The sequence below is a fragment of the Juglans microcarpa x Juglans regia genome, chromosome 2D (assembly GCF_004785595.1).
Source record: "Juglans microcarpa x Juglans regia isolate MS1-56 chromosome 2D, Jm3101_v1.0, whole genome shotgun sequence".
Classification (NCBI taxonomy): Eukaryota; Viridiplantae; Streptophyta; class Magnoliopsida; order Fagales; family Juglandaceae; genus Juglans; species Juglans microcarpa x Juglans regia.
This window is the reverse complement of record NC_054596.1, coordinates 36,960,231-36,975,620: the sequence shown is the minus strand read 5'-3', so window position 1 is coordinate 36,975,620 and position 15,390 is coordinate 36,960,231. Positions and strand designations below refer to the sequence as shown.

Genomic DNA, 15,390 nt, shown 5'->3' with positions numbered 1-15,390 from the left:
CTTGAGGATAGCCTGGTTACCTGTTTCAATGAACAGCTCAAAAGTGAGGAAATTCTCTGGAAACAAAAATCCTGGCTTCAGTGGCTCACCACCACAGACCTGAACACCAAATTGTTCCATATGTCCTCCACCATGAGAAGAAGGAGAAATCTCATACACAACCTCAAGGACCAATCAAACCACTGGGTCCATGATACTCACAGCATTCACAAAATGTTCATTGATCATTTCCAAAACATCTACAACACTTCTGACCCCAATTTGACAAACGAGTTGGATGAATTGTTCCCTCACAACATTTCAGTACAGGATAATAATTTCCTCTGTCAAATCCCTAACGATGAGTAAATTACTTCCACTATAAAACAAACTCCTTCCTCAAAGGCCCCTGGTCCTGATGGCTTTACAGGCTTCTGCTACAAATTCTACTAGAAAATTGTAAAATAAGACTATTTTAAACTCATTAAGAATTTCTTCATCACTGGGCCAGGCATTGAGGATCTCAGCCATACTCAAATTGTCCTTATACAAACAAATGACTCCCCAATTCTTTTTAGCAAAGCTACCATCCACAATGCCAATTCTCTCCTCAGATGTCTGAACATGTACCAATCTTGGTTGGGTCAAAAGATTAACAAAAATAAATCTTCAATCCAGTTTTGCAGAAACTCTCTAGCCTCAAACACCAGATCCATAAAAGAAATCCTCGATCTCAAAAACTCCATTTCTAGAAAGGAAGGGCAGGACCATTATAAGGAGATGTTGGAGAAAATCTAGGCAAAACTCTCGGGTTGGAAATTAAAACTTCTTTCCCAAGCAGGTAGAACAATCCTAATCAAGTCAGTAGCCATTTCCATTCCAACCTACTGGATGGCAAGCATCCTTATCCCGAGGTCAATCACAAAAAGAATTGATCAAGCTCTAATGAAATTTTGGTGGGGGTTCAACCCAGAAAAAACCCATAATTTCATCCCAAAATCTTGGAAGTCCATCTGTAAACCAAAATCCATGGGAATTTAGGAATTAGAATTTTCTCAGATTTTAATAAAGCCTTATTTTGTAAACTAGGCTGGAACCTTCTGAACAATGACACCGCTCTTTGGAAAACCTTGATCAAGGATAAGTATGTGAAACAAAACTCTTGGCTGTCTATTTAGGGGAAATCCTCGGACTCTACTTTCTGGAAGCATTTGCTCAAACAAAGAGACTTTTTAGTATCCAGCCTATGTTTTCAAATCGACAATGGTGTCCATACAAAGGCATGGACTGATCCTTGGATCCCTACCCTTTCTTCACCACTCCCAACTCCTTCATCTCCAAACATTGTCCAAGACCCTCAACTGAGAGTAGTTGAACTAACTCTTGAGGAACCAAGGAGATGGAACTATGTTCTCTTAAATGTCTTATTCTCTTATATTACAATCAATGAAATTGAGAAAATCCCCCTAGCCCAACTTCACTTCCACACAATTAGTGACAAGCCCATATGGAAGCATCACTCGTCGGGAAACTTCTCTGTCAAATCAGCTTACGCTGCTCTGGTAAACCAATTAAGCAGAAATGATCCACAAGTCTAGAAGAAAATCTGGAAACTGAAAATCTAAGATAGGCTAAAGCTCTTCCTATGGAAAAATTACAATAACATTCTTCCTAACCATGATCTCCTAAAAAACTGCTTATCACTCCAAGAAGACCAATCAGTTTGCCCCATATGTAACTCAGCTGAAGAATCTGCCTCTTATCTTTTTCTTGACTGCCCCTATTCTAGAGTTTTGTGGAGATAACTTGATCTCTCCTCCATTGGCAACCATGACATCAACACCTGGATCATGTGCATCCTAAATCTTGAACCCATCTCCAAATGGATAAAAATGACACCCAGAAATTCCAACTTTTTGTTATGGTGGCAATGGACAATCTCTAGTTCTACCGAAATCAAGTGGTCCATAACTCCAAAAAAATGACCATAAATCAGTTTATAGTGAATGTTAGCCAGTCCTTTAGAGGCCACTGTAGTGCTTGGGAATGGAAAGATTGGCAACAAAATATTGATTGGACCCCTCCCCACCTAGAGCAAACTTCCATAACTTTTGATGTAGCAGTTAGATCAAGTGACAGTACATCAATGGTGATAGGCATGTCTCACAACCAAGAAGTATCTTTCATTGTAGCAGCTCACTCAACTAACTGCAATCCGAACCAAGGAGAAGCAATGGCAGCATACATCGGGGTAAAGAAAGCTCAAAGACAACAATTGAAGGTGACTCCCAAAGAACAATAACAACATTGAATGAATCAACAAAAAGCCAAGACTAGCTAGCGGAAGGAATCAACCGAGACACAAGACTCATGCTAAACAACTTTGAATCCTGGGAGGCATCAAAATACATCGAACCCAGAATCAATGCGCACATGGAATTGCACAATGGGCAGCCTCCAATAATGCATTCGGAAGCATACCCCTTATTGAAGTTCCACAATGTCTATTAGATTTTCATAGTGGCAAAGATCCACCACCCTCTTGCATAAATTAAATTGCTTCTATGAAAACTATCTATAATGTGTTGTTTTTATTAGTACATAAGTATGTTTTATGATAAAAAAAGAAATTGCTCTTCAATGACATATAGCCACACATGCTCCACGATGTTATCCCCAATCGTTGATCTCCAAGTATTTGGTAGAATGTAGTAAAAAGACTAGCGCATGAGTCACACGAGTAGTCTGAACCATGCGTGAAGTCGACGCACCACTACTCCAAGCATATTTCGATGACATGCGCCATGATAGGAGTTTCAACACCTTAAAAAATACCAGATCTAAACCACTTTGCCTCGATACTTGTGGCGCATGTATCTCATGTGCTGACACAGCCGTGCATAAACTATTTTGGCCATCACTAGCACAAACCTCCTAATGCTACATATCTAATTATGTTTCCACTTTTCCTAACCCAAGATCTTGAGGTGGAAGAAACAGGTCTCTTTATCATATATTTCAAAGCAACAAAATACGTCATTAACCAATTGGTCACCGTCTTTGGCAGTGGTATCAAAGTCCACTTGACGGATTGTTCAAAAGAGAATGGGTGGGAACAATTTATTGATATTTTATTTTCTCTTGTTTGAGAACAGGATGTTTGTAGAGGAATTCCACCACCCTCTTATGTATTTTTATCCTTTAGATTTAACAAAGTGCGTGCTTAGAAAAAATAAAAGTATGAATCACGAGCAGTTCAAGTGAATCATTTCATTTCATCTTATCTAATTATTACAATTTTTTTTTAAATTTTTACATAAAATATAATAAATAATTCAATTTTTTCAAATTTTAAAATAAAAATTATATTTAAAAAATTATATTCTAATAATATTTTATTTAATTATCAATTCTTATCTCATCTTATCTTACCTGTCACTCGTATTATCTTATTATCTATACGATTAACAGATAAATAAGTTCTGGTTAAAAGCTCTGATTGGACTACCACATTTATCACCCAAGGAAAGGATCTCATTGAAATCCCCAACACAAAGCCACCCCATAGAGTTCATAGGGTTAATAGCTTGAAGTAAGTTCCAACTAGATTGTCTCCTAGTAGTCACAAGTGATCCATAGAAACTTGTCAAAAGCCAGTCCTCCCTTTCCCTTGCTCCCTTAACCATGAGAGAAATATGGTTTTGAGAGTAAGAGTGAACTTCAGCCTCCACATCATTGTTCCAAAGAAAAGCTAATCTACCACTAAGACCCTTGCAGTCAATCACAAAACTGTTATCAAACTTAATTTTCCTTTTCACACATTCCACCTTGTGCCTCTTACATTTTGTCTCCATCAAGAAAACAAAGGATGAGAATTAGATTGCACCATAAGATGCAAATCATTAACTATCCGAGGGTTCCCAAGCCCTCGGCAGTTCCAGCTAATACAACTCATTGTGATTGGTGGGGCTGAAACCCAGCCACTACCATCTCATTTTGTGAAAATTCCATGGTAACCATGTCCTCAAATTTTGATCTCTTAGCCTGTGGAATGCCTCCATCTCCCTCTGAAAAATGACCACCTCTCTTCCTGTTGAAATTTGGAATTTCCTCCCTTCCTCTAGAGTCTTTAACCAGATCAACATAGCACTTCTCTCTAGCTCTCATTTTTCAAGAGGTTCTCTTCTTTGAATCTGCCAAAACCTCGGCCTGATCCGTGAGGAATTGATCAAGAGAAGTAATCTGGGCCATTAGATTCGAATTATCCTCATGATTCTTTGATAAGTTGTCTCCTTTGGGAAGACTAGGTCTAGGTGGACTCCTCAACTGAACTTTCCTTGTAGAAACAGAATCTTCCATATTAATTGGATGACCTGTGTCTCCTTCCAAATCCGTAAGTGTGACGGTTACCTTATGTGGCTGAATATTTGTTGCCATATGGGGCTCCACTAAATCTGGAACAGTTTCCAAAGGAGTCTGCACTCCTGCCATAAACGTAAAGCTTTCCTGATTTGACTCACTGGCATTGACTGGCTCCTTAATTCCCTCCTGAGATTCTGCCTTCCCTAAATTGGTTTCATCCCTGACCTCCCAACCTTTTCTCCATGCATGTTCTACACCACTCGACTGCTGGAATGGATCAGAACCATATCTTTTCTGGTTTATATCACCCTCTTTTGCTGCAGGAGCCCTTAACCAAACCCCATATTGGTTCTGTGAAGCCACGGTTGATGAAGATGGACAAGACTTGCCACTATGTTTGATAACTCCACACTTTAAGCAGAAAGTAGGGAGTCTTTCATATTTAAACTTCACCCAAGTTTTCATTCCATCAACTGTTAAGAACATACCCCTCATAAGGGCCTTAGTAATATCCATTTCAACTCTAATTCTCAGAAACTTGCCCCATCCTATTCCTCTTTCATCTGAATGAACTTTCACCACCTTTCCTACATTTTTGCCAATATGTTTGCCAATCTCTTCTGTCATAGTGCCGAGAGGCATGTTGTGCACTTGGAGCCAAAATTCCTCCCGAGTAAACTGAATATCAGAGATTGGCATATTACCTTCAAAAGCATGTAGGCAAAGCAACCATCTATCAAAGGACTAAGGCCTTCCTTTGATCACTTTTTGCCTATCCTCATCCTTGTTGAACTCAATCAAAAAACTATTCTCCCCAACTTCAGTGAATTGAATCCAACTCTCACTCCTCCAGACTTTGATCATAGTGTTTCTGAATGCTTCCTTATTAATGGTTTTCTCTGCAATGATCATGCCTAGCAAGCAGTATTTGCCTTGATGCATTGCCTTCTCCATGGTATCAGATGGAAAAACCATCTCTTTGCTCTCCTGTTCTGTAAGCTTGAACCTCTCCCATTGCCTTGTCAACTCTTCCGCCATGACACTCTCACAGCCAGCAAAAGAGACTCTCCTCTGCCTAGAGAGAAAAAACCTCACCTCAAAGAGAGAGGACCCTGAACATAATCTAATGGTCAATGCAACTTGTTCATGGGGTGCCAGTGGCCAGAGGTCAGATGAGGGTATCACATCTTTTATTTGCAGATGATAGTCTCATCTTCTGTAAGGCAAATGCTATTGAATGGGGCAGGCTCTTTGGATTGCTTAAAAGGTATGAAAATGCTTCTGGACAATGACTCAACATTGAGAAAACTTCTATTATTTTCAACAAGAACACTCCGAGGGTGACTCAATCATATATTCTTGATATTGCTGGCATGAAGTCATCTATGCCATATGAGAACTATCTTGGATTGCCTTCAATTGTAGGCAGAGCAAAACACAAGACTTTCAAGGGAATTTTAGACAAAGTTCGGTTGAGATTGAGTAGTCGTTTAGTGAAGTTCTTATCTCAAGCAGGAAGAGAGATCTTTATCAAAGTCGTGGTCCAAGCACTTCCTACTTATACCATGAGTGTTTTTAAGCTTCCTAATTCTCTTTTGAAAGATATTAATAGTGTGCTTCAGAACTTTTGGTGGGGACAACAACAAAAGGAGAACAAACTTCACTGGGTTTCTTGGAGCAGATTGGGAAAGGCTAAAGATGCAGGTGGCATGAGTTTTAGAGATCTTGAATGTTTCAACAAAGCTATGCTTGCTAAGCCATGTTGGAGATTAATTCAAAACCCACACTCTTTAGCAACCAAGGTTTTTAAAGCAAAATATTTCAGCATTCTGACTTCCAATAAGCAAAGTTGGGTGCTAGCCCTTCTTTTATTTGGAGAAGTTTCATTGTAGCAAGATCAGTCATCTTTGAAGGTTCAGTTTGGAGAGTAGGGACAGGTGAAAGCATCCACATTTGGCAAGATAAATGGCTAAGCTCTTCCCATCATAACATGGTTCTAAGTGATGTCAAAGTATTGGATAGAAGGGCCACAGTAGCAGAACTAATTGACTCAAACTCTAAAACCTGGAAGAAAGATCTTGTGCAGCAGACTTTTGATAGTGGTGAGGCAGATGCTATCCTTCGAATCCCAATCAGTTTTTTGAATAGTAAGGACAGATTAATTTGGAAGGGCACTCATAATGGTTGCTTTTCTATGAGAAGTACTTATCATATGGTGAAGGAGAGGGAAGTTGCAGATCAAGGTCAGTCCTCATCCAGTGGTCAATTTAAGAGGGTTTGGTAGCAGATCTGGCATTCAAATGTGCCCCCAGGTGAAAGGTCTTTCTGTGGATAGCTTGTCTTGATGCTCTTCCCACTCAGTTCAGCTTATTCAAGAGGAAAATTGTAGAACATCCTTCATGCCTCATTTGCAATTTGGAAAAGGAAACTGTAGTACATGTTCTTTGGGGGTGTGAGGCTGCAAGAGATGTTTGGAGTCAATGTTAAAAAAAGCTCCAAAAATATTATCTGCCTCAAACTTCAATGCTGCAACTAGTTGAAGCCATTATAGTCTCTATGGATCTTGGTGTTTTACAAGAATTTATGGTTGTAGCTAAAAGAATATGGTGGAGAAAGAAATGTTTTATTTTTAACAAAGAATTTTCTCATTCTAATTCTTTGGTCAGAGAGGCCAACCATATTTTAGAAATGTTTAGAGAGGATGAGCAGAGATCTGTTTGCAGAATCAAACCAGAATGCCCATCAGCAGAGGTCTGGTCTCCTCCTCCCTCCAACTGGTTTAAAATCAACTGGGATAGGGCTATTGATAAGACTAAAGGGTTGATTGGCATTGGCATATGTGTTAGGGACTGTGAGGGACAAATTGTTTCTACCTTAAGGCTTAATAAATAAATGTATCCTGATCCCTTGGTAGCTGAGTCCTATGGTGCACTACAGGCTTTTAAGTTTGGCATTGATCTAGGCCTTGGACAAGTAATCATGGAAGGAGACTCATTGCAGGTCATTAATGAGCTCAGTGCAAGCATGTTCGTGAGTGAGGCTAGAGTGTTATCTAGTTGTTTTGCGAAGTGTGAAATTTTTCATGTCAGGAGAAATGGTAATAACATAGCACACTTGTTAGTAAAAAATGCTTTTTCCATTTTTGATTTCATTATAATTATAGAGGAGGCTCCTCCATATATTTCTTATCTGATTTAATGAAACGTGAGAAATGATTTTCTTTCAAAAAAAAAAAAAAAAAAAATTACCAACGTTTATCCTATCAACTTTTAATCATACGATTAATAAGTACCATTCATTGGCATTCCCCAAAGCCAGAATAAATATTTAATACTTTGCAACGAATATTTAATACTTTCCCACTCCGTACGCAGCTGCTCCATGTATAAGTATTAAGTAGAAAGGAAGCTCTCACTGAAACAACCGCACCACAAACAGAGCGAGCACACACGGTTGCTTTCTTCTCCGTTACCCTCCTAGAATTTTTCATTTTTTTGATCCTTTCTTGAGTTGGTCGCAGACCAGGAGGTCTCGGAGACGCTCACGGAATCTCCACTGGCCCACACGCCTGTTCATCGAACTCGCTCATAGTTCCGTATCTTTTTATTTATTGATTATTTCATGATCGGTACGTCTTCATCTTCGTTTTCTTTCATTACGAGCTTTTTCCATAATTTTGCAGCGCCGTCTTTTGTACTGATCTTCTTTGGTTTGGGGCTCTGGAGTCTGGAATGTGTTTCATTTGGTTCGATTCTATGGATTTGCTCGAAACTCTCGTTGATTTGGAAACTTAATTTGGTTTGGGCGTATGTAATTTGTCTGATTTCCTATTACCTAAATATGTAACAAGTAGAGAAACCCTAGAAGTTTCCTGTGGAAAAAACTGATATTGCAATTTGCCAAAAAAGTCCCTCTGTTAATGAGGTACAGAGTATTTATACTAGACGCAAAATAATTAAATGTAAAAATACAAGTAAACATAAAATACATGAGACTATGTACACGTGTGAAAATATACAATATGCTTGATACCTCCCTTCAAGATGGAGAGTAAATGGAATGAACTCCCATCTTGGTGATTAAGTCTTGAAACTGCTGACATCCAAGAGCTTTGTTAAGGACATCAGCAAGTTGATGTTGGGAAGCAAGGTGAAAAGTCTTGATTATTCCAGCTTGAATCTTGTCATGTATGAAATGGCAATCCAGCTCAATATGTTTAGTCCGTTCGTAAAAAACTGGATTGGCAGTGATGTGTAAAGCAGCCTGAATGTCACAAAACAACTGAGCACTATGAGTATTGGTAGCATCATTGGGAAGATTCTGTTGAGGCGGCGCCATGGAAGACAAAGAACATCTGATACCATAATAAGTAGAGAAACCCTAGAAGTTTCCCGTGGAAAAAACTGATATTGCAATTTTCCTAAAAAGTTCCTCTGTTAATGAGGTACAGGGTATTTATACTAGAAGCAAAATAATTAAATGTAAAAATACAAGTAAACATAAAATACATGAGACTGTACACATGTGAAAATATACAATATGCTTGATAATATGCATAGTTGATGATTTTGTGTTTTCCTAAGCGTAGATCGCAGCAACACGAGAACGAAAAATCATCAGTTTTTCTTTTTCTTCTCGGGAACCGTGTTCTTTTTTTTTTTTCATTTGAATGTGAAACTATCATAATTAACGTGTAGTGTTTTATTTGATCTGGTCCACAGTGGATGCAACGGAAACATAATAGTGTTTGTGTAAAATTCTTTAAATTAGGGAATCCGGGAAAAAGGCTGGTCAAAGTTTGGCATGTGGGTACGTCAACGTGAAGCTTACTCGATGTACAAGCGCTTGCTGTCGAGGGACTCTGCAAATACAGTTGACATGGATGAAAACTCGGGTAACTTTATTTGGTGAATAATCATTTCAGTTCTACTTATGTTTTATGCTTTGCACAGTCAGCTTTAATTTTGAGGTGTGGTTATATACTGAACACATAACTATTGCTTGATCTTGTGCTGTGAAGAATTGCTTATTTCCCACTGGAATGGATTTTGTGTTAGGGTTGGGCTCCGACTTTGACGGAACCCAACTTCGGCCTCCGACTCTGACCAAAGTTGGAGGCCAAGTTGTGCTCCGACTCCGACTTAGAATTGGAGCGGATTCCGACTCCGATCGGAGTTGTTGAAGTCGGAGTCGGAGCCGTAGAGTGAGAGAGACAAAGAGAGGGAGAGAGAGGCTGAGAGACTTACTAGTGGCGAGGCGCTGCAATAGGCAATGGTGGAAGATGGGCTGAAATGGCGCTGCAACGGATGAACTATTTCGAATGAAGTGCAGAATCCTCACACACACACACACACAGAGGGAGAGGGAGAGGGAGAGGAGTTTGGCATTTCGGAGAGACTTAGAGTAGAAGAAGAAGAAAGAAGACGATTGTTAGAAGACAATAAATATATGCTCCGGCTCCCTTTAAATGGTGCCCTAATGGGTCTTGGGAATTTTGTTTGGGCCTTGGCATAGAAGCCCAATACAGGACTACTCCTAACTTGGACGATGATTTCATTCTACAAAAAACCCAAAGGCCCATCCCAAAGAACATGAGCTTGTTACTATACATTGCCCAACTTTTTTCTAGTTGCGCTAGGGTTTCCGTCTTCAACTTCCTTTCATCAGCACCGATCTCCCTTAGCGAAAATGGTGAATGAATGAATGCTGGCTATCTATCTCTCTATCTTTATCAAATCATTTGTTTATTTGTTTCACTAATATTGTGTCGTTTCTTTTTTATTTGTTGGAGTTCGGAAGTCGGAGCTGCCATTGCCTTCGACTCCGACCATTTTTTTCACAACAACTCTTAACTCCGTCTCCGAACACCGATTTTTCCGACTCCACCAGAGTCGGAGTTGGAGCGGACGTCGGCTGGAGTCAGAGCTAGAGCCGGTGGTGGTTTTGCCCACCCCTATTTTGTGTCATCAAATTATCTTAAACTTGTAGCAAATTATGCTCTGTGGGGTTTGAGGCTAATTTTCCTTTATAGTTTCCTTTTTGGTCAGTAATTGTGAATATGCAATTGGTAACGTAAGATGAAAGAGCAGATGAAAAAGGTGGCATAGAAGTCTGAGTAGACCTGTTACATATCTTGGGAAACTATAAGGAGGTCATTGAGTAGTGGTCTAGTTTAGTTATACACTTCTAATTTATGTGAACATGACCTAGCATATTGCTAATTGGGCTTTACTCTTGCTTGCCTTGTAGTTCCTCTACAGAACAGTATGTCTCCAGAAACTTCAAGCCCTTCATGGAGGCTTTCTTTACCTCATGTAGTAGTTGCAACCATATCTTCTTTCTTATTTGGCTACCATACAGGGTTGGTGCTCCGTCTTTGAACTCACAGTCTTTTCTTCTTTTTCTTTTCTCTTTGTTTTTAGAGAATGAAGCACACAATCAAGGTAGTTTCCTTTTTGAATTTATTTTTATACTGTTTTATACAGAGTAGTTAATGAACCACTTGAAAGCATTTCTGTAGATCTTGGTTTCAGCGGGAATACCTTGGCAGAAGGTGATATTTGGCCTTTCTTGCTCAATCTGTTTTCTGATTTCTGCATCTAGCTCTCTTATTTAAGAGGTTTTGTCAATTATTTTAAGTGAAGGTCTGGTTGTGAGTACGTGTCTTGGGGGTGCCTTCGTTGGATCTCTGCTCAGTGGTTGGGTTGCTGATGGGGTTGGGCGACGTAGAGCTTTCCAGTTGTGTGCTTTGCCTATGATTATTGGTGCTTCTATCAGGTATGCTGATATGACAAAAAATATATATATATATATTATATTTATATTTTCTTGTCCATTTGTTGCAGTCTTGATTTTTATCTCTTCATATATTATATTTTCTAGTCCATTTGGTTTGGTCTAGTTGATATTAGTTATTTCAACCTCCTGAAGTTTTCTGGATGTCTAAATGTATATTTCTATAGGTAAAAGGGGCTTTTGGGTTTGACAGTCATCAATTACAGCTAAAATTTGTGTTTTTTTCCATTTCTATATGGAGGATTTGCAGATGGGTTTAGAAAATCTAATCAAATTGATAGTGCCATCTGCAATGCTATGTTCCCTCAGTTCTTGCATGCTTATTGGATAGTAGTCCACAATACTGTAGGGTCTTCTATTTGTACTTTGATGAAGTTCTATAACGTTTCCCTTTTGCAATTTAGGTGGATCTCTTGTATATTTCATGTGTATGGGTTACACCCTCTTTCATATGAAGAAATTTTTTCTTAATCATAAAAAGTTGTAGCATGCTTTTGTTGGTGAATAGTAGCCTTCTAGGTCTATTTTTTTTCACGTGTTCAATGTATACAAATATTAACGATTTTAGACTTTGACGTTCCATATACTTTTTCTACTTCTTTTGTTATAAAATAATAAAAACAATAACGTGCATTTCCAGTGCAATGACAAAAAATCTTGAGGGTATGCTCTTGGGCCGGTTACTTGTTGGTACTGGAATGGGCTTGGGACCCCCTGTTGCATCTCTCTATGTAACGGAGGTTTGTTACAATTTTTTCTAATTGATTCTGGCTTACTTTTTCTTGGTTTACGCAAGGAAGTTCTTGTTTCTTATCCACTTTTGTCCCATCTGTGTGAGTAGGTTTCTCCTGCTTTTGTGAGGGGTACTTATGGAAGCTTTATTCAAATTGCAACATGTCTTGGACTTATTGGAGCTCTGTTTATTGGAATTCCTGTCAAAGAAATTGTGGGCTGGTAAGATTTACTAATCCCTTGGCATCTGTATTTCATGTTTGACAATTTCATATACTTCTTAATCCATGTGCTCAGGTGGCGCATCTGCTTCTGGATATCTACGATTCCAGCTGCAATACTACTTGTTGCCATGGTGTTTTGTGCAGAGAGTCCCCCTTGGCTATATAAGGTTTCCTTTCTCTTGTTTTCTGTAATTGCTGTCTGTTACTCTGTATGAATAAATTCCTTACTAATTCATATTTAAATATATCAAAGACATATATGAGCTGAAATGCTTTAAGAACAAAGCTCTAATCCGTCTTTTTTTTGAAAAAAAATCCTATTTAGTTTATAACTCCTGTTGATATTTTGCACTTTTTATACCATAAATGGAAATAGTCAGGGGCACAAAGATTCAGGTATCTGGGCGATGCCTTTTGACTTTTAATAAAATCTTTGATTACCTATAAAGAGAAGTACCAAACAAATATTCAGGTATTTGTCTTTATGCATGCCTTTCAACTTTTAATAAAATCTTTGATTACCTATAAAGAGAAGTACCAAAACAAACATTCAAGTATTTGTCTTTATTTAGACTAAATAATAAAACATGCACACATGTTCATGATTGCAAAACCGATGTGCACAAAGATGCAGTCAGTTTTCTGTATCAGCTCCCAAAGTTGCAGTACTTTCTCTCTCTTTTTTAATTTCTTGTATCGTTCAGTTTAGGCCTTTTTTTTTGTTTTGGGAGGGGGGGGGGGGGGGTGGTTTGTTTCTCCCCATAAGAATAGTTACTTTCAAGTTTGGCCTAGCATCTCTCTGTACTATATAACTTGGGATAAACTTCCAATTAAGTTTATACAGTTATGTAATTATGCCGAAGATGAACACCTTCTGTTTCTCATTGTTGTGATTCAGAGAGGAAGAACCGAGGAAGCCGAAGCTGCATTTGAGAAGCTCCTAGGAGGATCGCATGTCCAACTAGCATTGGCAGAATTATCTAAATCGGACAGGGGAGATGACACTGATACTGTGAAGATCTCAGAATTGCTCTATGGTCGCCATTTTAGAGGTACATATGATACTTTTCTGGTATATTTCTTTGAAGATTTGTAACGTCTATTTCTCTGCAGAATCCATGGCTGTTTTCACCGTTGCTTGTTCTTCTGTCATATTCTTTTTGGCCTTTCCAAAAGTGCTTTGTTATTCACGCATTCCTTTTGCAGTTGTTGTTATTGGGTCAACCCTATTTGCTTTACAACAGCTATCTGGTATAAATGCTGTATTTTATTTCTCTTCAACTGTTTTTAAAAGTGCGGGAGTTCCATCAACCCTTGCCAATTGCTTCATAGGAATTGCAAATTTAACAGGTATAGCTTCAGTTCATGGTACTCCTCCCCTTACATATCTACGATGATGCATTCTGTTATGACAGCATAAACTTTTATATCATTCAGGATCTATTATTGCGATGGCTTTGATGGATAAACTAGGAAGAAAGGTCCTCCTCCTGTGGAGCTTTTTTGGAATGGTAAATTGTATTTGCATCACTTTCCCCATTTTACATAAATTAATATTATGATTATAATATTAAATCATGTTATGCTGTACACTACACTCTTATCTTATTCTCATCACATTATGCTAACGGGACGAGGATGTAATGTATAGTATTTTTCCTATCAAATCAACATGTGCATGTGAAAGCTAGAAAAGAAAATGAGAATTGAAATAAATGTATATGACTGGATATGCCATTTAACTCAGATAGGATATATGTACTCAAGAATGCATGTTTATGTTTCTGGTACTAAGAAGGAGCTCAAAAAATATTGGTTCTCAGGTTTAAAGTGAAAGAAGACTTGCGCTTTCATATGGAAAATGGACTAGCATAATTGTCCAGCATAAGGAAAAGTGGCTATTTTAATATTCCATAACAGGCTGGCAGTACGCATTCATTTTCCTGCATTATGTATTGAACTAATAACTCACCAACGTTGCCGCTAATGTCGCGCACAGCTCAACCGGCACATCTAAAATCTCTTCTCCTGGTTTTTACTTCTAACAATATCCGGAGTTAATGATCTAAGATCCTGATATGAAACTTTTTTTTTATCGTACCTGCCCAGGCGATATCTATGGCCCTTCAAGCTGTCGCAGCAAGTTCTTATATACCAGGTTCCGGAGAATTGTATCTATCTGTTGGTGGCATGCTGCTGTGAGTAATCGTTTAGTACATACATTTTGAAGATGATCTTGTTACGGATGCACTTTTTATGATGTATTCAAATGCAAAATGTGCTTCATGAAACGGCCATATCATGATAAATGATCGTCGTTTTGTTTCTTGAATTTCTCTAGTCAATAATCAGATGATGCATTGCTGATTTTTTTTTTCCAAATAACATCCTAGCAGCCGTGTTAGGGAACCTTTGTGACTTCGGAAACAATGACTACCCATCCCTGATTGTTCTTATTAGAGTGGCAATGTTGGAATTAATGAATTTCTTTGTGCAGGTTTGTCTTTACATTTGCGCTTGGAGCTGGTCCAGTTCCGGGTCTCCTTCTACCTGAAATTTTCCCCAGCCGAATTAGGGCGAAAGCTATGGCAGTCTGTATGTCAGTTCATTGGGTAACTATCTTCTCCTTCCTTTGTTTCTAATTAGCTTTATATCTGCTCTTGCTTGCTTCTGGATCCACACCTGGGAGGAGTTTCTAGATTCAAAAAATGCTGGTGTATGCATAATTATTTCGTGAATTATATGCTGCTAGAATAAATTTCTGGCCAAATGCTGGTGTTTCTTCAGGTGATCAATTTCTTTGTGGGGTTGCTGTTCTTGCGTTTGCTGGAGAAACTTGGGCCACAGCTCTTGTACTCAATGTTTGGTACCTTTTGTTTAATGGCTGTGATGTTTGTGAAAAGAAATGTGATGGAGACCAAAGGGAAATCGCTTCAAGAAATTGAGATAGCCCTTCTTCCACAAGACTAGAAGTGGTACTTTTTATGCTGAATCGTTCACCACCCGAATCTTTTTATAATTTAAGTGAAGTTGCAGCTTCAAGTTTCATCCGAAGTTGCAACTATACGTAATGAAGGAGTGTATAGTTAGAGAGCTGTAGATGCATGTTCGGCCGATGTATACTGTTGCAGGTCAGATTTTGGTAATGATTTGCGAAGTTAGGAATGCCAATTCCTTGCAAATCGTCCATGTATTGCAAATATTTGTATTAAAATTTAGGCGCATTGATCCTTGCTGAAGACGTGATAAAAAAAAAAAAAAAAAAAAAAAAAACTCAGTCGGCCTTCCAACACTGAAA

General features: G+C 38.5%; 1 protein-coding gene across 3 annotated transcripts; it reads left to right on the top strand.

The window, feature by feature from the left end:
- Positions 1-7,695: 7,695 nt before the first annotated feature.
- LOC121251072 (probable plastidic glucose transporter 2) lies at positions 7,696-15,331 on the top strand. Of its 3 annotated transcripts, XM_041150381.1 has the most exons (14): positions 7,696-7,969; positions 9,112-9,235; positions 10,591-10,702; positions 10,827-10,894; positions 10,986-11,118; positions 11,777-11,876; positions 11,978-12,090; positions 12,166-12,259; positions 12,991-13,144; positions 13,299-13,442; positions 13,530-13,603; positions 14,202-14,290; positions 14,590-14,704; positions 14,880-15,331. In XM_041150381.1, the coding sequence occupies exons 2-14, from the start codon at positions 9,145-9,147 to the stop codon at positions 15,060-15,062; spliced, it is 1,470 nt and encodes a 489-aa protein (XP_041006315.1). In that variant the 5' UTR covers positions 7,696-7,969; positions 9,112-9,144; the 3' UTR covers positions 15,063-15,331. The 3 variants fall into 3 exon arrangements, with proteins under 3 accessions (XP_041006315.1, XP_041006316.1, XP_041006317.1); XM_041150382.1 differs by lacking the exon at positions 13,299-13,442 and having other exon boundaries at positions 7,702-7,969; XM_041150383.1 differs by lacking the exons at positions 10,591-10,702; positions 10,827-10,894 and having other exon boundaries at positions 7,702-7,969.
- The last annotated feature ends 59 nt before the right edge of the window (positions 15,332-15,390 follow it).

What these genes read in the sequence shown, in the direction of transcription:
- LOC121251072 (XM_041150381.1), top strand. Translation starts at nt 9,145, where the DNA reads ATGTGGGTACGTCAACGTGAAGCTTACTCGATGTACAAGCGCTTGCTG. An exon ending in ATTATTGGTGCTTCTATCAG is followed by an intron (nt 11,119 to 11,776) that starts GTATGCTGATAT and finishes GTGCATTTCCAG; the next exon opens with TGCAATGACAAAAAATCTTG. An exon ending in TGTGGAGCTTTTTTGGAATG is followed by an intron (nt 13,604 to 14,201) that starts GTAAATTGTATT and finishes GTACCTGCCCAG; the next exon opens with GCGATATCTATGGCCCTTCA.